The sequence below is a fragment of the Notothenia rossii genome (genome assembly GCF_949606895.1).
Source record: "Notothenia rossii genome assembly, chromosome: 2".
In the NCBI taxonomy this organism is placed as follows: Eukaryota; Metazoa; Chordata; class Actinopteri; order Perciformes; family Nototheniidae; genus Notothenia; species Notothenia rossii.
Genome location: NC_136904.1, coordinates 31046440 through 31068995, shown reverse-complemented (window position 1 = coordinate 31068995; position 22556 = coordinate 31046440). Strand labels below are relative to the sequence as shown.

The following is a 22556-nucleotide window of genomic DNA, read 5'->3' as shown; positions in this document are numbered from 1 at the left end:
GATTCTAAAATAGAGATGACTGAGCTTAATTTTTGTACTGTTTTGCTTCATGTTGTCGGACAATCAAAAGTCTGTATCAGCATTGGATACTTTAGGGAGGAAACACAAGAAGCCAATGTTGACCGAAAAGTTATTGTGATAATCACACATTATCTATTTCAACTTTCAGTCTATATTGAGCCATTTACTGAAATGTTACCGGGGTATTGGGAAAAATGATAAGCAAAACATTTTCATAATCATATGAAAACTCTCTAATGATCTTCTAGATGGCGAATGTTAAGCGTTGAAATATGTCTTGATTTCGTCTCACTAGTCCCTAGTATCTAAGCCAACATCATTAGGCTAATTGATGCTGATACGGAGCAATCAGTGGGCACACCTGGCATGTATCAGCTGTAGCTCCCAACAACCCCTGATGGTTTATAAATAAATGTATGCTGGAAAAAGCAGCTGGGTCTTTGTCATTGTTTGAAGTAATTTATTTCACATTAATTTTGAACGTGCCAAGCTGAACTGGTGTTTGGAAACATGGACGTGAACATAAAGTTTATAAAGCTGGTTGTTAACAGAAGGAAAAAGCTCACCATGAGTTGAATTTCCTAGCTGCTCAGCTCCAAACAAAAAAGCATTTTTCTGCCATGACATCTCCATCTTTTACATAAAAAACACACACATTTTTTGACTGTCTCTATCTCTCCCTCAGAGCATGACGATTGCGCCAGCGGCCAAGATGAGTGTGATGAGAATGCCATCTGCACCAACACCATCAGAGGACACCTGTGTACCTGCAAGCCGGGCTACGTGGGCAACGGCACCATCTGCAGAGGTAAGTCCCTGCCCTCCAGACTCACAGACAGACCCCAGACCTGCCTCCACACGCTTTGATGTTGGCTGATCCTATGCTCCCTAACATCATGGTCGGTCTGGTTCACTCCTCTCTCACATCACTTTACCAGGCAGCAGCTGCCTCAGAGATGATGAAAATTGATTCCTGGGTCGTTTCAACCTGTGTTTCCACATGTGTGCCTCCTCTCCCTCACTGCACACCCCGCTCCCCGTTGACCTGTCAGCCCGCCCTGATTTGCCCTGCAGTATCATACAGATGGAGGAAGGAGGGAAGAAATGAGAGATGTTTTTTGTGAATTGTGTCAGGTTGTAGGTGTTGTACATGCAGTGCTTACAGTTGAATAAAATATATATACAAAGATATCTTATCTCTTTTCAAAGTCCTCCATTCAGCCCATGGATGGGTTCTTAGTACTCTCCAGCCTAATAGGCAAAGCATTGAAGGTTGTCATCTTCAGAAAATTGAAAAAGACAACCAGCAATTAAAGCAAAGTGGAAAAGTGCCTTAATCAAACAAACATGAATAAACCCTCAAACGGATACTCAAAATAACAAAATTGACTTCTTTTTTTAACCCCAAAGTGCTATGCAGGTGCTTAATTTGACAAGTACATGTTTTTAACTGTGCGAGTGCAGCCGTTTAGTCTTTCGCAAAGTGTGTCTAAAAACCGGCCTGCTCCAAACGGAGCTCTGAAAGTTAAGAACATAATGTTGCAACCTTACTTTGTTTCATTAGCTTGTCACAATCAGTGCAGATGTCTTGCCAATAAACATTGGCTTTTTGCAAATTGGCCATTTTCACTGTCTGGCCAATTCAGAAATGGCAACTGTTTGCACATGTTATCAAATTACAGATTTACAGCAAGAGTGAGTTATTGCTGTTAAATGATTTTCAATTCAGAAAGCTGCTCAGTGTTTAACAACTCCTTTATCGAACTGTACCTCGAAATGATAAATAACAATCCCATGAAATTACAGTAATGGTTGTTACCCAGTTACATGGGAAAACCCTGTGTGAGCTGGAATTGGCATTTGTTTTTCTATCGTAGGGCTGTGACCCTAATGTTGGTGTTGTGCACATTTCTGAAAGGTTGTGTAGCTGTTTCCATGCCCTCTGACATTCTTGTGTGAGCATGAGTAAACACATCCAACCTTTAGTTTATGACTTGTCGGTCCACTCGGCCATGTGTTGGATGAACTATATTTAACTGTGTATCTGCACTGAAGGCTGTCGCAGTGGCACGTTGGCTGCAGGTTCAGGACAGATCGGGTCCAGGGTAGGGGTTTCACAACTACCAATATTTACTAGTCGACACGTTTTTCAAAATAGCAGTCGACTAGTCGTTACGTCATAATAAAGACACACAAAGAGAGGTGTACAACTGTATTTTATATTGGAACTCATACAGTAACATTAAACACTGCATTTTAATTTGTGTTACATGGCTGAGTAAATAACAAACAGTAACTGGACTCACCAAAATCGAAAGCAAAAAACTCTTTTTTAAATAAATGCCACGTAAATCCAGTGCGCAACAGCGCATTGCGCAACACTTCGCTGTCCTCCACGATAACGTCCACCTTTCCATATTTTTGGTTTGGTTTGAACACCAACTCATCGACATGTGAGGGAAGGAGGCTTGACCGCTTTCGGGTGACAGTGTTGTCTGCCAGGGAAAAAACCCTCTCACTCGGGGTGCTTGTTGCTGGAATAGCCAGGTAGCTCCTCGAAAGCGGGGGAAGCGGTGCACGTTTTCTGCCCACCACTCCAGTGGATTATCCATTGTGGGGATATGCGGTGTCCGCTGGCAGTAATCCCGTAGATCATCATCCGCATCACTGTTGACCCGTGTTTTCTTGCTGCTCGTCTGCCTCTGTTCAGTGCTGACGCCGGTCCGTTGCTCACTGGTGCTAGCATTACTGCTAGTGCTAGCTGTCGGCAGCGGGTGTTTCATCTTCAGATGGTTGCGCATAGCAGATGTATTTGTATTGTACTTCAGTACAGCTGTACACAACTGACACTTCACTGTGGAGTTGGTTACATCTTCGTTGAAGTTCTGCCATACATAAGAATGTCGGACGTGTTTTGGAGCATTTTGCAGCACCTCGTTTACCTCCATTTCTTTCACGACTAGTTGACTAGGGCCTACAGCACCGAATAGTGGTAAAGGTAGTCGACTAGTCGATTAGTTGTTGAAACCCCTAGTCCAGGGCCCGGAGTCTGGGGAGACTCGTTAGAGTGTTGGTAGATTCTACAAGCAGAGCTCCCTTCTGAGTGCAACACATATCCCAGGGGTCCATTATCACAGCTGCAGAAACATCCCGGGAGCTGGAGTCCCCCTGTCCATTTGAGGATTAACAGCCATGTTTACACTAGCTCCAGCGAGGAGAAGAGAGGGAAAACACACTTTGTGCATAACATAACATGAAGCTTAGTTTTTGGCTAATTAACCACAATAACTGAAATGCTATCTCTTTTTCAGAAAACAACTGGATGAAATTGCACAACACATTACATATGTAATTGTGGTTGTGTTCTAAGGGTTTGTTATATTTTAGGTCCACTTCCGCATCGGTAAAATGTCAGCCAATCCCTTCTCTTTCTTGTCAATTGACCTTTCGCAAAGCCACGCCCCCCCTTGGTTACTGTTGCTAGTCCGACAAGCTGAGAGCCAGATGCGTTAAACAAAGCCATAATGGAGGGTCTCCGTAACGTCGGAGTCGCCTTAACAGACTCATTTTGGAGCAATAACGCAGCAATATCCTCCAGGTCCCGACAAAAGGGGCTACAATACGCTATGGAGGGTTATATCCACAGTATAAACATTAGAAAAGAGGGAGGCACAACATCAATAGAGGCACTTGCATACAGGTCGCAGTGCAAGAGTGAAAAACCACATGAGCTGTATGTCAAATTTGATGGAATTATTATTATTATTTTGGAATAAAACAATACAATCACAAGAGGCATTAAATGTTGTAGTTTGTCTAAAGTTAACTACCGTTTCCTTGGTGGCTTTCTGCATCCACCTTGTTGTTCCTTTGTGGGGTCGGGGTGCCCACTTGTGCAGCAGGATTAGGGAAGTCGGCAGTAGGCTTTCCATTAACAAAATGCTACAAAGATTTAAGCAAAAATATAAATGAATGATTGCCTGTTGGCTTTCTTGTTTGTACTTTGACCACAGGTAGACTAATAACGGAGCCCAGCTGTTCAGACATTATTATGCATCAAGTCATATACATGGTCAAAACGACCTATAAGCACACAGCTTACAGCTGTAGTCGTGTGACTTTAGCTAACGTTAGTTAGTGAAATTAGTTAATTAAATTAGTTAGTTAATTTGTGAATGTAATCTTTGCTAGCTAGCTAACTAGCTACGTTAGCACGTATTTACCTTGGAGCAAACGTATTTGTGTTTGTTGATATTCGCCATATTCAGCTGGGCATGGGGCCTGCCGCATTTCTTTATCCACTGGCGGCATCTCTCCTCTCGGGTTTTGGGTTTAGGAAACGGGTAAAATATCACCCCCCCTCTAAGCTTATGGGATATCTGCTATCCGATTTGCAAAGACCATAAGCACAACGCTTCACCATTTTCGCAATGAATTTGAACGCTAAGCTTGTCGGACTTCCACAGGGAGCCGCGCACGTGATCGAATATGATTGGACAACGGGCATTTAGGGGCGTGGCTTTGCGAAAGGTCAATTAGGAGATATATTTATTATTCAGGTTTGCTTATGAGCAGGTATTAGATATTCAAGGACAATCTCGATGTGAATTACATTTTGTTGAAAGCGAAAACTACATACATCACAATGAATTTGAAATAATTGTTATATATTTAATACATTTTATTCTAGATTAATATTTGATAGATGTAATTGAAGCTACATTTGAATTTATTTACATGTTAATGTTTCATAACAATCAGAACTAAAGCATGGAAAGCAGTTTTTTAATGTAGGGTCTTTAAATTCCTGATTTAGTGACAACAGTTCCTGGCGAAATGAAATTATACTTGTTTTCTACTTGTCAGTAAACTCCTATAGCACTAGCATAACAAGTCAAACCTCTCACATGCACAACATTAACTTATTAACTTAACATTACATACAATAATTTAGTTTTTTAAAAGAAAGTGACAACATTTTATTTGAATTTAAATATAAATAAATAGAGAAATCTTTAATAAGAATATTGCCAAGCAATCAATGCCACAATTCAGTCAGCACTCAAAAAGTTGATTGCAAGTTGATTTGCAGCGCTGCTCATGTCTAGTGGTCAATTTGTAAATAGAGAGATCCCATGAGTTTGCAAGTAACACTTTTTTTGTAATGACTGTGTGATTATGCTTGGCTGCTGTCCAACCGATAAGACGATTAAGCTTGATTCAGCCTTGATTTTCAGAACTGTTAAAAAATGATTTCAATAACTACCAGCAAAATATGTTGCATTATGGGAGGTCAGTTGCTGTGCAGGAGCCAACATCACCAAATGAGACAAGTCCTTACATGCAACATTGCTGGTTCAATCAAAACAAACACTGCAGATTTTAAGGCTGCATACTCCGTAAAATGTCATTTATTATTATTTTTTGATATTTTGATAATCCTTTATCTTCATTAACAGAGGTAAACATTAAAACATGATTACATTTGACCCTGCCATGTTGCATCCACCATGATCTCTAACTCATTAAGTGCTGTTCTGCAACTGCACTGCTGCTCATCCCCGTGACAACTAATGATGTTGTAATTAGAAGAACAGCATAGAGGAAAGCATGTCAGTCATACCAATGATTAGCGAAAGATCGAGATAGAGGGAGAGAGAGTCGAAAAAGGATAGAAGGATTAAGAAAGCAAGACAGCAAGTAAATGCAAAATGCTCTTATTTGAAAGAGGCACAAAACAACGGGATATGGAAAAAGAAGCAGGTGTGTCAGAGCAGCACCCACCCACCTCTATCCTCTGTAACACAGGCATTAGGATGGGCGGCAGGTGGGGAGCAGGTCTTGGGAGAGATCAATGCAATTTGCAAAGTGGCTTCCACACAATTTCTGCCTTTGGATTGTTTCCAGGCTCTTGCTAGACACACACACACACACACACACACACACACACACACACACACACACACACACACACACACACACACACACACACACACACAAACACACGCACGCACGCACGCACGCACGCACGCACGCACGCACGCACGCACGCACGCACGCACGCACGCACGCACGCACACACACACACACACACACACACACACACACACACACACACACACACACACACACACACACACACACACACACACACCCTTGCAGACAACATAGTACGACTGTAGCACTGCCGGCGCATTTTTTGCTATACCCTGAAAGTCACACAAAGTAAAACATTTATGGAATATCAGCTATATAGGCGGATCTCTCAAACATTGTTTAGGATTATTATTAAATAGAAATACATAGAAATGACTAAATGTGTTGGAAAAAGTCGCAACCCATGCTGATGTTGGAATATAATGTATATAATATAATAATCATATAGTTTGTATTCAACAAGCATTACAAATACACAAAGACATACTGGGAACAAAACCAGCGATAAATGATTGCACTGCACTTCATTCTCAACAATAACAAAACAGAGTATGTGTACACCTGAATACAAAACATAATTTCGTGCCACAGCCATTGACGTTAATCTGCCAATATGTTGGTAACTCTTTAGGCCCCGACAGCATAAGTGAGAATCATGTTGGGCCATGAGGTTTTAATCCTTCCCAGAGGAGTCGGATGAGGTCGAGGTCAGGGTTTTATGTTGGCAAACCATGACAATCAACTCATGACGGTGTCAACCCTTCTCACTGATGATATTTGTCAGAAGCAACTGAGAGGGAATTCTATACTTTTTAATAATGTCATTAAAACTTCCTAGATCTTACCTTTTCTATTCTGGCCAATTAGTATTATGCAAGCAGGGAGTTGGAGGAATCTGCCTCTATTTCCCCCTCCCCCAGAGATCTCATTACTGTGTGATGGCGACAGTGTTGGCCAATCGACCTGTGCCTCCCACCTCATTCCCCTCATACATCACCGCGGCCCTCTCAGGTATAAGGGAATTAGTCTGAGTGCGACTGAAGCTCCACAGCCTGTCCCTGCTAATGTTAATAAGGTGAAAAAGTGTCTTTGGACAGCCTTGAGCAATGACTCCATACTAGAACAGGTACAATTGTGGTTTTGAGTCAAAAAAAGGTGTATTTAACTTGACATGTTAGAAGCTAAATAGGTGATAAGTGCCCTTGAGACATATTGCCTTATTTCCTGTAAAAAAGCAAACCTTTCCACTGCCACATGTGAATTAGTTTAGAAAGAAAATGCCTTTTATTAGCAAATGTATCATTTGAGCCTTTGTTTTTCATTTTTGACACGGAGGATAACAAAGACAGAAGTGGCGCTGCATACTCAATGGCTTTCATGTTCTGAATCTATCTTTTTTTGTTACTGTTATTATTTTATTATGAAGTACTGTTCCCTCCTTAACTTGCCAGAACCCTTTCTTCAACAATAAGTGCATACCTTAGTAAATAACTTAAAGTGTTCCTGATTTCCTCTCAACAACCCATGAACGGGACTTGACTGATGGCGTTAAGCTGGTTTAAGTGCTTACTCACTAATACCTCATTCACACCAACGCATCTCCGGTTCAAGCTCCGTGTTAGAGCTTTTTAGGTTCAGAACCGGTTCTTCGGTTTAGCTCTGGCTCTTTTCACACCGCCCAGAGTCCGACTGGTGCTGCGTCATTGCGTCATCGTTTGCGTCATGACGTAACCGTTTGCGTGCCTGCTTCATAAAGCCAAACCCAGCATGAAATCAGTTGCATTAATTTCTTATGGCTCTATTTGCAGCTTTTCCGGAGTCATTTCTGTCGTTTAGACCAGCGGTTTTCAAAGTGTGAGGCGCGCCTCCACTGGGGGGCGCCAGAGAGATTCAGGGGAGGCGCAGCGTGAGACACAAAAGAACGAGAAAAAGACGAGTAAAGTGACACTTGCCCACTTGTGGCTGTCTGTGGAGACCGAGTTCCCCCACCTCGCCAAAAAGGCTGTAAAAGTGCTCATTCCCTTCACCTCCACCTACCTGTGTGAGTGCAGGTTTTCCGCATTGACTTTGATCAAAAGCAAGTACCGGTCAAGGCTGCAGCCAGAGGATGATCTGCGTTTATTCCTCTGTGCATCAAAGACGCAGACTCATTGTTCCCACTAAAGTAGGGGTGAGTGTAATAAGGAGGCAACGTTGACGTTCAGTGTGTTGCCGGGAGCATATAAGGATTTATCCACCATGTTGAAAATGTAAAAAAAATATGTCTTGAGAACACGGCGTGCGGAAATATACGGGTCGTGTTGCAGCTAGATGTCCCTGTCCTCTGTAAGAAGGTGTCGGCGACTGACATGCAAGGAAGAACGGCTGTCCACAGGCTGTTCCAACTTTAACAACTGTATTAACTTCCAGGGTAGTGAATTGAACATGCAATTGTAATTGGGTGTGTGGTATATTTTCATGCACGGACACGCATGTTCCACAACACACAAACTGAACAACACTCAATTTTCCGATCGCTACCAGTGTCCTTGCGATCCTGCTATATTAACAAGTGCACGTTACTTATGCAATATGGTTGAGACCATTCGGGCTTATTCTAGAGGGGTGCAAGGAATAGTCCAAGTAGTGGGGGAGTTTTATACAATATGTTTAAAACATAAAAATAAAAAGGTTTAAAAAAGTTATTGTTTAATGTTTTAAGGAGGTGACGCTACTCAGTCAATCAAATCGGTGCAGTCAGCACGATAGATTCAAACACAGAGACGAGACAAGAGGAGAGAAACAGTCGGAGTAATTTCAAATGGCGGAAGGTGGACAGCGAAAACAGAGCATTTAATTACATTTTCTCTTACTGGACCTCTTTGAAATGCAATTGAATACCCCCGCATTATAGCAACAACAACAACAATAATAATAATAATAATAATAATAATAATAATAATAATAATAATAATAATAACAGCAATAATAATTGGGAGGGGGGGCGCGGCTGTTCTTATGTTCTCTGAGGGGAGGCTCACCTACCCACACTTTGAAAACCCCTGGTTTAGACAATATTCTTATAAAAAAGTGTACTTGTGTCAATAAAGTTTTTTTTAAAACACAACTGCTTCCGAGGTCGGTCTTACTTCTTAAGGTGGACTGAACCATGAGTGTGGAGCAACGTTGTATCTTCCATTTAAATGAACTGTAACCTTCACCCAGGTATGTAACAGCTGTTCTCAAATGAACACTTGAGGTAAAGTTTAATATTTATATATTTATAATGAGTTATAACGAGAGGTGATCAACGTGAATGCTCAGGTTCCACCTTAACACGCAGACACCTTGCTTCCCCATGAGCAGAAACCTTTATATATAGTCTATGGCAGAGACTCTCCATCGTTGTGTACATACTGGATAAAACGCGGGCTTTTTGTTGTTGTTCAGGAGTTGATCCTGTCTCTGCCCCCGCCTCGACGTAAGCGTGACGTATGCGGTGCTTTTGCTCTGGCCGGACAATTTTTTGGTGCTTGAAACGAACCGGATTCCGGAGCTAAGAGGCTGCTCCGCTGCGGTGTGAACACGGAAACCCGGTACTTTTCAAGCTCCAGCTCTGAACCGGCTCTGAAACACCGTTGGTGTGAATGAGGCATGAGAAGATATTGCAAATCTCTTGAATAACGGCCACCTCTCTCACCTCACATCTCATTTCTATTACTGCAAAGTAATTATGGATGAGATTGTTGCTACAGCAATGCAATGCTCCTTCATCCCTGTTAGCGTCAATAGATTTGTCAGCTGCTGATATAATGCAAACAGACAGTACAGCTGTTGTAGTGGCTCGTATTGTTCAGCCGTAATGGTTGACAAACACAATTTAAAGCCGCAATTAAAGATATTTAGTTTCAAATTAGTGTATTTATCACAGCTTGAGAGATTTTGAGCCCAAAAAGGGTCTTCAGCATCCAGTAAAAAGCATTTAGTAAACAGGAATGTCAGATTAAGTGAGATGTATAATATCAGTTATCTCCAAGTACAGCAGGAGGTGTAAAGTATGAAAGCTTAAATGAAATGTTCACAAATCTATGTAAAAAGGTTCAATGCCTTGTAAGCTAAATAAACACAGATAATATTCAACCCTAATTGGGACATCGAAATATTTCAGGACATACGAAACATTACCATTTTTCGTCTAACCTCTTCCAAAATTGTACACACTTAAATGGAAAAATCCGGCGTGTTACTGCATGGTAATCACATAGCTTCGAATGTAACTCCATACCGTGGAGACCGTGAGCGGTCTGATAGCAGGGGACGCATTAAGAAAGGCCTCTATCTCAAGAGCCCATTTCACTCCTTTTGATTGTCTGGTCTGACTGGAAGTGAGAAGAGATGGGGGGTTCAGACTCCCTCCGCCTTTACTTACCTTTTCTTCCCACCTTTCCTTTTTTATTGCTATTCCCCGGCAGAGATAAAAATGCTACCATTATGTAATCTCCCTTGGAGCACAATAAATAAACCACAATAGTTCAAACAGGGCATGGCAAAAGATTATGGATCAGCATTGTTCCCGTTGCCAGCCTAATGATCAGCGGCCTATTGCAAAGCCTTTGTCGGCGGCAGAATGAGTGAGATAATCTTGTTAATGGTCCGTTTCATTACCTAGGACTGGTTTGTATAGACAAAGGGGTTTTAAATAGAGAGGATTTGAGTAGCGATTCTAAACAGCGATGCAGAGGACAAAGGCATTGACTCATGCTCTTCTCATCTAGCTAACGGAGCTAATCACAGAGGAACCATGTTGCAACCAGTTAACTGCGAGCAACGAAACATAGGCTAATGTATTCTGGTAAAAGGAGAAAGGGGGGTGTATGCTGCAGGGAGGGGAAAAAGATAAATGAGAGAGAGGGGTCGGGGGGGGGGGGGGGGGAGTTGATTCAGCCCTCATTTCCCCTACAAGTCTGAAGCATTTCATTTTCTGTTTACATAATTATTACTCCCCTTCATCCCTTTTTGAGAGGAACAACACATTTAGCTGCTTCTCGCCTGTGTAGTTCTGCGCTAGAGGGCATAGTGTTTTACAACATTTAATTGGGTGAACACTGCAGTATCTGAAGCTATGATTAATTGCAAATGTGGGGAAAAAATGTACCAAGATTGAAAAAAATGCACTACTTGTTTTTTAAGCTTTGTAGCAATTATCATATGAGGCAATTATTTCAGTCTGTGCCCTGCTGTTAGATGTAGCTGCAGCAAAGAGAATAATCATCTCTAGTGTTCAGCTCCATCACATCCACTCTTGTAATGTATTGTAATGGACCAGGCGGAAAATATAATGTTGTCCTCATTCTATCTTATCTGCAGTGTTTCTTCTCTCTTCAATCAGTCTTGTGTAAGCGCTGTATTGAATCTGTGGGAATAATTATCTTTGTTTAACATAGAGATGCTTGTCAGAGATGCACTGTGATACAGAGAATGGAAACAAACGAATAATACAAACTCTGCAAAGTCAAAAGTTATTAATTGTACTTATATAAATATCTTACAGAAGTACTATTCAGAGCTGTAAATGAAATGAATACATGAGATTTGACTGGATTAAAAGGGCCCTATTATGTTTTGGGGGGTTTTCCCTTCCCTGTAGTGTGTTATATCAGTTTGTGTGCATTTAAATGGTCTGCAAAAGCTACAATTCCAAAGTTCTCTCAGTTCAGGAAGGGGGGGGAGTTTCTCACTATCAGCTGATAGAAAGGGACACCTAGTGGTCAAAGCACGTTATTGAAATATATTATTTTTATTATTAGATATTAATAGGAGACACAGACAGACAAACTAATAAGGCTTTATTTAAACATTAAAGAATACTTTAGGTTAAGGTCTTATTTTGAATAAGAAAAAAGCTTTGGGGGTATAAATATTAAGCCTGACAAAGTACTAATATATTGCTTTCCTGCAATGTTAACCACTGTATGTTTAAGCACTTATTTTAACTGATATTATAAATATGTAGTATACTCTTATAAGATGTATGTAGATAGTATAAGACATGTGCAGAATACGACAGTTTAATGGTGGAGGTATACACACATATTGATAGATGTCTTGTAATGCACTGTTGAGGAACCTGCGGCCCAGGTTTTTCATCTCCGATCTTGTCAGGTATTGAACAATCAATAAATAAAGAACACAGAATTATTAAATATAAAACACAGAATTTGTGTGATTATACTAAATGATTTACAAATAAACACCACTGCATATTTAAAACTGTTACACATGCTGATGTTACACATGCCCGTTCAAATCCAGTTTTGGACTGTCTGCCGTGGTTCCATCCCATTTCAAAGTGCTGTTCGACGCTCGGCGTAACCCTTGGCGCACACTCAAACATCCAATCACAGAGCTTGAGGACTATCACGGGGTTTGTCAAGCGGGAGGAGAATACTTACTTCCTTTTTTCAAGCGGGAGGAGAATACTTACTTCCGGGTGTAAAATTCTCTAAAGCAACTACTATGAGCTGCTCCGACCCTCGTTCCTGACGGACTCCAACTTGTGTTTATTAATCAAACAAATAAATAAACACAAAGATTATTATGTGTTATTGTTGAATAAATAACAGTTTATGGTTTGGAAAAGAATACAAAATTAGGAGGAAAAAACGATGAAACAATGCAGATTTCAGTATTCTGTGCCCGTACTCTCCCCATAACTGACGGCAACAAAAGTCCTACATTATTCAATTAAAATAAAGAAGTAAAAACAATAAGTGTGGCTTGATATTGAGTGAGAAAAAAGTTGATAAACGCTGTGAGAATGGACCTGCGGAGAGCATTTCGCCACGATCCCAACTCCTCTATTACCAACGTTCAGGGAGCTCTATGCAAGTCAATGGGACGCCCTGTCCGTTGAAAACTGACTTCCAAGGGCCCTGTCCGTAATAGAGTGACGGGGAGGGGCCCTGACCGTCCGTCAATATGTGGCGGGTTGGGAGTGAGAATGTGTTGCTTCCAAAGTGTGTGTGTTTTGGTTTTGTAGAGTAGACGCTTCAAATCAGAGTTGTATGGTTCCATTGACCTTTTCTCTTGCTCTCCGTGTCTGTTTTCTTCCCTGTAGCATTAGAGTGAATATGACACAGCAAGGGTTGTGATCGGCCCCCTTGATCTTTTGTGGGTATGCAGCTTCTAATTTTTTTTAAATATTATTTTGGACAACCGGTGACTTTATTCAAGTGACAGCTTTGAAAGGGGGATACAGAGGGGATGACACATGGCACATGGTCCCGTGCCAGATTCGAACCCGGGTCCTCCTCTTGCGTACCAATCCCCAGCTCTCCAAACTGAGTTATACGATGTCCCTGCAATTTTTATTTATGCAAGCTGGCCTTATCATCGACGGTGATGTAAATGAAAAACAACAGTTTTGTAATTGGATATACATTTAGAGCTATTTGCGAGTTGCATAAGAACTGGTAAGATAGCAGGGTTTCCCACACATAGACTCCTACTTGGGCGGGCCGCCCAGGTATATTAACGGCCGCCAAAGTATAATTCGCGAGCCATTTAGGTTTCATTTTTCTGCGATCCCTCGCTCCACCCCTCGCTATCGCGTAAAGGGTCTGCTTTTTGCGCTCCGTACAGTAACCCTGCTGCGAGGCTCCGGCGAACATGAGCGTGCCCCCCCCCCACCGTTCATAAAGTCAAGTACCCCTCAAAAGGTCTGGTTTATTTCATTTTAAGGATGCGCACCAAGCAATGTCTCCAGGTGCTCCTTTGAGAACCAGGGCAAAAAAGTTATGTGCACCCCTGCTAGTAAAGGACTGGCTTATCTAAAGCCAGTTCAGTAGCACTTTAAATGTTTTTGCTCTATGAAACCTGATGTACTCTACTTATATGACTCTGTTTTCTTCAAGTTTGTATCTTCTTGGTCGAATGCACTTACTGTAAGTCGCTTTCGATAAAAGCGTCAGCTAAATGCAATGTAATGTAATGATACAATATATTATATTTTTATGAAGGTGCATGAATCAATAGTTGTAGTATAGTATAGTGTGCATTTGAAATTCATATTCAAGGGTGTGCCTTTGGGACAAAAACGTTTGAAAACCCCTGCATGGTGTAAAGAAATGTTTTGTTAGGAGTTTTTTTTAATTTATTTTTTTTTAAACCTAGGTGAAGCGGAGGTCAGGCAGTGAAGAGGCAACTACCATTTCTTACTCTTATTGACAACTCTCATTCTGTCAAATAAACACACCCAACTTTTAACATTAAAATTGTTCTCATAAAATAGTCATGGGAAGTTTTTTACCATGTAACTAGTTTGTCATTTAGACCTGAACTTGTGAAGAAGTGAGAACCTCATATTCTGCCTTAATCCTGCATTTAGTGGCAACTGAATTGTGTAGCACTCTCACACTTAGCTTTATGCCTCACTGTTGTGTTGGAACCTTGGAACGCATCATCTGAAATATACTTTTTCACAGAACCAGAGCAGTGTTTAGTAAATGACACGCTTCGGAAAAAGCCAGCAATGATTTGCATCAGTTACTCAAAAGACAGCCTTACTTAAAGTTGAACGTCAGTGACATATTCTATGAAATAAATTGGATTCTTCTTGTAAATCTCACTGATATTGGATTGAATACAAACAACCCTATAGTCTCAAGATTACAAGACACAACAGCAGAAACTGTCTGTGTATATTTTGGGATATTGTGTCCATGTACAGTAAATTAGAGATTAACATATTTTATTTATAATTGACAATGAGAAAACCACATACATAATACCTTCTGCCATATTTTTTATTTCATGATTAATAAATGTATCACTTTTCTCAGACCGTGTGTAAGAAACAATAAGGTTTTTGTTATCAGCAAAGCATTATCTGGGTGCTGCCATTAAAAGTGTAAGACATGCAATGTGTGTTATCACAGAAAATACATTTTATTTATTATTTGCGTTATCAAATTATCATATTGCTGCTTAGAATAAACATTGAAGCACATGTCACATTTGAAAAAAGCATTTAAGACCAGTCATCAGTTTATATGCAGTAATGCTTCTCGTTCTTCCCATTTTCAATTTAACAGCTTCAGAGTAGGCTCTGTTTATGAAGAATTATTTATAGGCACAACTTTTACCTGGTACAGGTTTTGTATTTGCCCTATTACAAACAACTGTACAACATTGGATATGTGTTGTGAGGATAAATAATGCATTAGTTCATCCGTTGATAAAGTTGTGCGCAAAATCTCATGTTAGTTTAATTTCTCTAGATGCCTTCGCCCTTGTCCAATCGACTGAAAATTGATGGAAAATTGTTTTTCCTCAGAACCAGATCTTTCACTCTTGTTATTCTCTGAATTATCGTTAATTTAATTTGCAACATGCACGAATAGCATGAAGAAATACACATGCGACAGAGCTGAGGTGTATCAAAAAAAGGGATTTCGACCAGGACTGAAAACCACAAAGCCCAGAGGCTCCGGACTCCAAAACACTTTAGTTCAGATCTCTGGGCCCTGACTGATTTATGGCAGGCTCCAGGCGGCACACACACTCACAAACATAAATAACCAATAGAAAAGTATAGGAAAAACTTTAAGAAAACGCCTTGGAACTTAAGCTGGTGCGGTCCAGTAATGTGTATTTACAGCCATTGCTGAATGATCTGTTCTTGATCTCATACTGCACCCCACCATTTCAACACATGGGAAACATGCAGTTCAGCTTTGAATTATAACTGGAAACATTATCTATACATATTCTATTCTTAAACAAAATGTTGATATTGTACTTGAAAAAAAAGGCGCATATTTACATTCCACTCCTTTTGAGTTCCTTTACAAGTGACAACATTGAGACTTGAAAATAAAAATGTGAACTTGAATCAGATCCAAGCAACACAAATGGGTTTTGACTAATTTGAGACTTGAAAGCAGAAACATTCAAGATGTGAGTCCTGAGCTGCAATTAATGTCAAAAATAATACTCCTTCCCCGTATAGTAACTCAGCCTAATCAGAACACACAGACATTATGTAATATGGATATATGGGATATTGTGTGTTTTTAATTAACGTCAAAATATCTCTTAAGAAATAATAGAATAAAGGTGTTCTCGATAAACCATAACTGGCTTTATAACAATTCATTTAAACCAGGAAGCCAGTGATAGTTATAAATAATGCCAACTGCCAAAAATATTTAAACATTTCGGATTCAATTTTTAGATGGGATCACACCAGCCTTGACACCAAATCTGTACTTCTGTAATTCACGCGACTCTTTCGCGACGCAGTAATCTACCGTAAGACTGTCTGTCTTTCTTTCTCTAAAAGCAGTACAGAACATTGTTGTGGCAAGTATCTATTGGTATTAATCCAAATAAAGTGAGTGTGTGTTCTCTAGTGCCACAAAGTCTGTGTGTGTGTGTGTGTGTGTGTGTGTGTGTGTGTGTGTGTGTGTGTGTGTGTGTGTGTGTGTGTCTATTCCAATGTATGAGGGGCTATGAGGGGCCGTACAGGCCGTAATTCATACTGGTCCTCTCACGCACATACATTCTCCTTTTACATACATATATTTTCACTCTTACACACATATATTCTCCTTTTACATACATATATTTTCACTCTCACACACATATATATTTACACTCACACATTCATACATTTTGCTCTCATATTATCTTATTTCAATGCACACATTCATACATTGTCACTCACATTTATACATTTTTCACTTACACATTTATACATGTTGCTCTCATATTCATATATTTTAATGCTCATATGTATACATTTTGCTCTCATGCACATTCATTCAATGTTTACATTAAATATTATAAATAATATATGCATGTCTGAAGACAATATGTATGCAAGAGAAGAATGCATGTATGTGTGAGAGAAAGTATAGTGGAAACGGAAGGAGTATGGTTGAAACGGAAGGCAGGTCATTATCGCGCAGTGATTGGCTCAGAAGGTCGAGCGGGGCGGGCTCATGTTCAGAATTTTCGGATTCAAATCAACATGATGGAGGGAGATGAATCCCTATATCTACGGACCATTTATTAAACAAGTAAACGGAAGAGCGTCTGCGAGGCGTTTTTTTTTTTTACCTTACTAAATGGTCTAATGGTCAGTGGAGCGAGAGGCGGGGCGAAACTCGCGGAACAAAGGCATTTGTTTGCTTGGAACTGTGATAATATTATAAAGAAGGGGAAACAAGGTGAATGAGGAGCCGCGGACAGATGAGAGGCCAGACAGGGTCCCGGAGCACGCCACCCAGGCGGCGATGAAAACGTGAGTGGCGTCTGGAACCGCCGCCGAGGTGGTGAAAAAGGTGAGAGTGTCCACACGAGGTCAACCGGCTGGTCGAACCTCCTTTCCGGCACCTGTAAAAAATTGTTAACAGACAGATGTTAACAGAAATATGTCGACAGCCGTTAACAGCTAGCCGTTAGCCGTTAGCTGGCAGCCATGGGTAGCTGCTAGCCGTCGTTAGCCCCACGTGGTTAGCCGCTAGTCGTCGTCAGCTAGCGCAGCCGGGACGTGCAGCCGCACGCCCCGAAGAAACAAGCCCGAGAGGTAGCAAACGGTTTGCTGGTCGACCCAGCAGGTCGTGCATCGTCCCTCTGTTGGATGGAAGGCTGATGCGGGAATGGTGAGCAACGTCCACAGCTCTTCTGCGGGGCATGCACCGAGCCTCAGCCCGCGTGCCGGTGGCAGCCACGGACAATTCCAAAAAATACCCGGCATTTCGAGAAAAAAACTTGCGTTCTTTTTGCCGTGTTCGGGTCCGTCCCGGACACTTCTCGAGACTTTGTCGGGGACACCAGTGTAGTGCCGAGAGATAGGGAGTCAGAGGCGGTGCAACGAAGGTGAAAAAGGGTACTTATCCGGTTGCAGTCCGGGAAGAAGAGAGTGAAGAGATGAGGGCTCACAACATATATAGTAAAACACATGTCCGTGTGGGAACAATACCCCCAACTTTAGTTCCATGTATGAATTATGAACCCAGTGTATAAATAGGTGGTCACCACAGTCAGGGTTGGGTTGTAACGGAATACATGTAACGGCGTTACATAATCAGAATACAAATATCAAGTAACTGTATTCAGCTCGCGTTACATTTGAAAAACGAGTAATCTGATTACAGTTACTTTCGTAAACCTGAAGTGAATACATTTTGGATTACTTATTGGTGGAAAGATTTCCTCACAACATTTAATATTCATTACTAAAGGTACAGCCGAATCATTACAGCGCACAAAACCTATTACTGTCGCAGATGGACCAAAAAAGGGAGCGTTTGAAAAAAATGTGCGGGTCCGCTCAGTGAAACAATAACAACGAAACATGGAGGAACAGAAGTCTGCTTTTAAATCGTGTGTGTGTGTGTGTGTGTAGAGGTGTGTGTGGTTAAAACACATCAGCCACACCCCTCTTTAGCCTTTCTAATGATTCTGAAGGTAAACACGGTGAAGGCGGTGCGTGAAAGGCGGTGCGTGAAAGGCACTGTGCGGCGCGCTCCTCTTCTCAGAGGCTGCGTTAACCCTCCCGCTGCCTCCTGGTGCTGCAGAGATTTCATGAAGTGAAAGAGGTTTTCCTTCTATAAAACAGCTGTGGGCAGCAGATACTGTGAGTGTCACGGACATGAATACATAGATCAAGGCAGACTGGTGCACACACTCTCCTGTTTTGCCAATCCGGTGCTTGAACAAATATAGCTCTACACCCCTGGCCGAAATGTCCTTAAAATGAAGTCCGAGTTTGACATTTTAATTCATGTCCTGCCAACACTGGCAGGACAGAAGGTGACACGCCCGTAAGCCGTGTCACTCACTCCTCACATCCCAAGCTGCATCCCCAAAAAGTTCATTATTTTGTTACATCGTTTCAGATGTTATGTTTCAGTTGTGCTCTTGATAAGCCATTAAAACAGTAAAAACACGTTCAGTTTCCTTTTGCTTTGTGTGTCTCCTGTATACCAAAACATACCCATCTGTGATGGAAAAATAAAGTAATCTAAAAGTAATCTGATTACGCTACTTTTTTAAGACACGTAACTGTAACTGTATTCGGATTACTTTCAGAGCCATGTATTCAGTAATCAGTAACTGATTACATTTACAAATTAACCCTCCCAACCCTGACCACAGTACACAGTAAAAGCACTTCATAGTACTTGTGGGGGTAGTTTCAGCACTGAGTCCAACAGGATCAATCTCACGAAGAACTAATGGCAACAAAAAATTATTCCCTCATCAAACTTAGCAGAAGTGGCTTGATCTTGAACTCAGGAAGGGACTTTGACAGAGTATTTCTCAGAAAATACACAGTAAAAGTACTTCAATGTATTGTTAGTAGCATTCAAACTAGTACCGAGCCCAACAGTGTCAGTTTTATCAACAAAAATATTTTTATCACTCGTCAAATATAGCAGGGAAAAAAATGAAGAGCAGCTGATTTGAAAAAACAAACTCGAGACGGCTGAGTTTACCGCAGTGCAGAATTGCTGTAGTTTAAATCTCCTAACAATGTTATCCATTTTAGACAGAGGCTTATTATATTACAGCCCTTAATAACATTTATTTTCTGGGCTCAATATGTGTCTTTAGACGTTTTCGTTGTGATCGCTAAATTCACCTTGTTTCCCCTTGTTGATAATATCACCGTTCCAAGCAAACGAGTGCTTTTGTTTTGAAATCATTTCCGCGAGTTTCGCGCCCCTCGCTCCAATGACCATTAGACCATTTAGTAAGGTAAAAAAAAAGCAAAAACGCCTCGCAGACGCTCTTCCGTTTACTTTTTTAATAAAGAAAAACAAATGATCCATATATACAGGGATTCATCTCCCTCCATCATGTTGATTTGAATCAGAAGTTCTGAACATGAGCCCGCCCCGCTCAACCTTCTGAGCCAATCACAGCGCGATAATGAGCTGCCTTCCGTTTCAATTATACTCCTTCCGTTTCCACTATACTTTCTCTCACACATACATGCATTCTTCTCTTGCACATATATTGTCTTCAGACATGCATATATTATTTATCATATGAAATGTAAACATTGAATGAATATGCACGAGAGCAAAATGTATATACTGTATGTGTGAGTGAAAAATGTATAAATGTGTGAGTGACAATGTGTGCATTGAAATATGATAATATGAGAGTGTGAGTGTGAGTGTAAGTATGTGTGTGAGAGTGAAAATATATGTATGTAAAAGGAGAATGTATGTGCGTGAGAGGACCAGTATGAATTAAGGCCTGTACGAACCCTCATAAAAATGTGATATATCCAGGTTTCTTCAGCTAATTAGTGCAAGGTTTATACCCGGCAGGAACTTTGGAGGACACACACACACACACACACACACACACACACACACACACACACACACACACACACACACACACACACACACACGCGCACAAATATAAATTCACAAGCACAGCTCATCAAAGGAAGTTTCAGAGACATTATTTGTCTGCCAAGAAAGCAGCCAGAAATAAGGAGGGACAGAAAGAGAACCAAGTAAATATAATCCAATTATTCCTAATAATATGATGAATAAATAGGTAAAATAACAGATATTTCATTGTTGAATGATAACATTGAAGTTGTTCTACTCTAGTACTGTTGATGTTTTTGACCTCTTCAGACTTTTTTTTACTTTTCTGTGTTAAAGTGCAGTTGTGCCAGAAATCCCCACTCTGCTGCAGACAAAGTTTCTAAAACATATAACCAGCATATTAATTATGATTTGTTTTTTGTAGTTAATTAAACCACCTAAAGGTATATTAAATCAGTTAGATTAGTTCTGCTGCAGCCGGCTACAAACTACTGCGCCAATGATATTAATCATAATTAAAATAGTGTAATTTGATGAACACTGACAGGGCCAATATTGGATGCATAGTGAGTTTGTTCATTACTCCAACAATAATATAAGAACCTACTTGTGGGATTTGTTCTACTTTTATTCACGTTAAAAATATAAATACTTAATTTTCTATTGCCTTGTTAGCCCATATTTATCAGCGTGGTGTAGCCAGCGTGGCTAAAATGTAAAACTAGAAGTCACAGAGGTAGAAACACAGGTAAGTGTGTGATAAGTATGTGTGTTTGACAAACTGAAAGCAGCAGCCATCTCCTGAGAGGATGATGTGAAGGTTTCTGTTCTCTTCCACAGCCTTTAATCCCGGCTGCTGCTCCACCTGATGGGGCTTCCACCTGCATGAAAGACACATAAACGCTCACATGCATAATCCAACTCCACTTTAAAACCTGCAGCCTCTTTTAATGCAGATTTCCCAGCTGTCACTCCCATCATCTTTCTTTTCTCTTCCTCTTATCTTCCTTCTATATCCCACTTCTTATCTGTCCTCTTCCATGTGCTGTCTGTCTGTGACAGCTCTTGTATTCAAAGACATATCTTTAAGGCTTGCCTTATTCTCAGTAATGGAAGGACTTAGTGAGATATACTGTAGCACATCCCTACCAGCCACAGGTCCACAATGAAGTGAATGAAGCAGCTTTTAAAGATTGCAAGGGGTTAGGTTTTCGATAAAATAAAATTCATTGATTTAACCTTAAAATAGCCTTGAAAATGCTAAATAACAACATCCTAAGGGTTATTGTTTCATATCAAACTCTATTAATTGAAAATAACAGTGTAGCCAGAGATGGGGTCGTTAATCAAAAAAAGTAATACATTACATTTTACTTTTAAAAAAAGTAATATATTACTTTACCTCGTTACTCTCTACATAAAGTAACGTGTTACTTCACTCGTTACTTCACTCGTTACTTTACATGCAGGGCCGCCCCTCCTTACAGGCAGATCACGCAGACTGCGGAGGGTGCTTCATTTTGCGGAGGGAGCCTTATCTGAAGCGCAAATGAAGCACGAGCACACCCACCCCCCCCTTCGACGCTTGAGACACAGAGGGCCTCATCATATAACTTTGCGTGTTTGCTGTTTACTCGTTACTTTAGTTGACATCCTCACTCTGGATTTGGAGGTCCTCCTTAGCTATTAGCTTCACATTAGCATGTGTTCGTTGCAGGTGCTTGTTGAGGTTTGACGTTGTGTTTGCAGCAGAGGATAAAAGCTTCTGGCCTGGACACAGTTTGCACCTCACCGTCACATTCCTGTCCTTTCTTCGGACGAACTCAAAATAATGGGCATACCCAGTGTTCAAATTACCCATTTGCTTTTGGGGGAGCCCTATTTTCCAGTGCATATCCTGCTACTAAATATGTCCCACGCACGCATGTTGACTGAAATATGTATAGGTTTCCTGCATTAGAACAACATTGATTGCCAATAGGCCTAGCTTGTTTGGTAGGACATCTTTTTGTATCATCTCTGAAAACTCGATCGCTTTTTCGTGTGCCTGGCTCTTATGGTGCTCATAAATCTTTTTCCGCAGGTTATTCTGTTGATCACTGCTGACTTTTCCCTGAATCCATTATTGTGAAAGGTGCACTCCGGTGGATTTTTCTGCGAGCGGCAAGGAGATCAATATACGTTTTGCCTCTTTGCAAATCTCACTTCCACATTTTTGTTTTTGTTTATGAAAAGCCATGGATACCTTTGATTCCACTC

The 22556-nt window shown here is 40.8% G+C and overlaps 1 protein-coding gene across 1 annotated transcript in view; it reads left to right on the top strand.

Annotated features, from left to right (window-relative positions):
* Positions 1-22556, top strand: part of LOC307030154 (protein kinase C-binding protein NELL1-like) — a gene marked incomplete at its 5' end in the record, with an annotated part of 327739 nt that overhangs the window by 255771 nt on the left and 49412 nt on the right. The window contains 1 exon segment of the mRNA XM_079666422.1: positions 707-829. Within this exon segment, the coding sequence (XP_079522548.1) occupies positions 707-829 (123 nt within the window).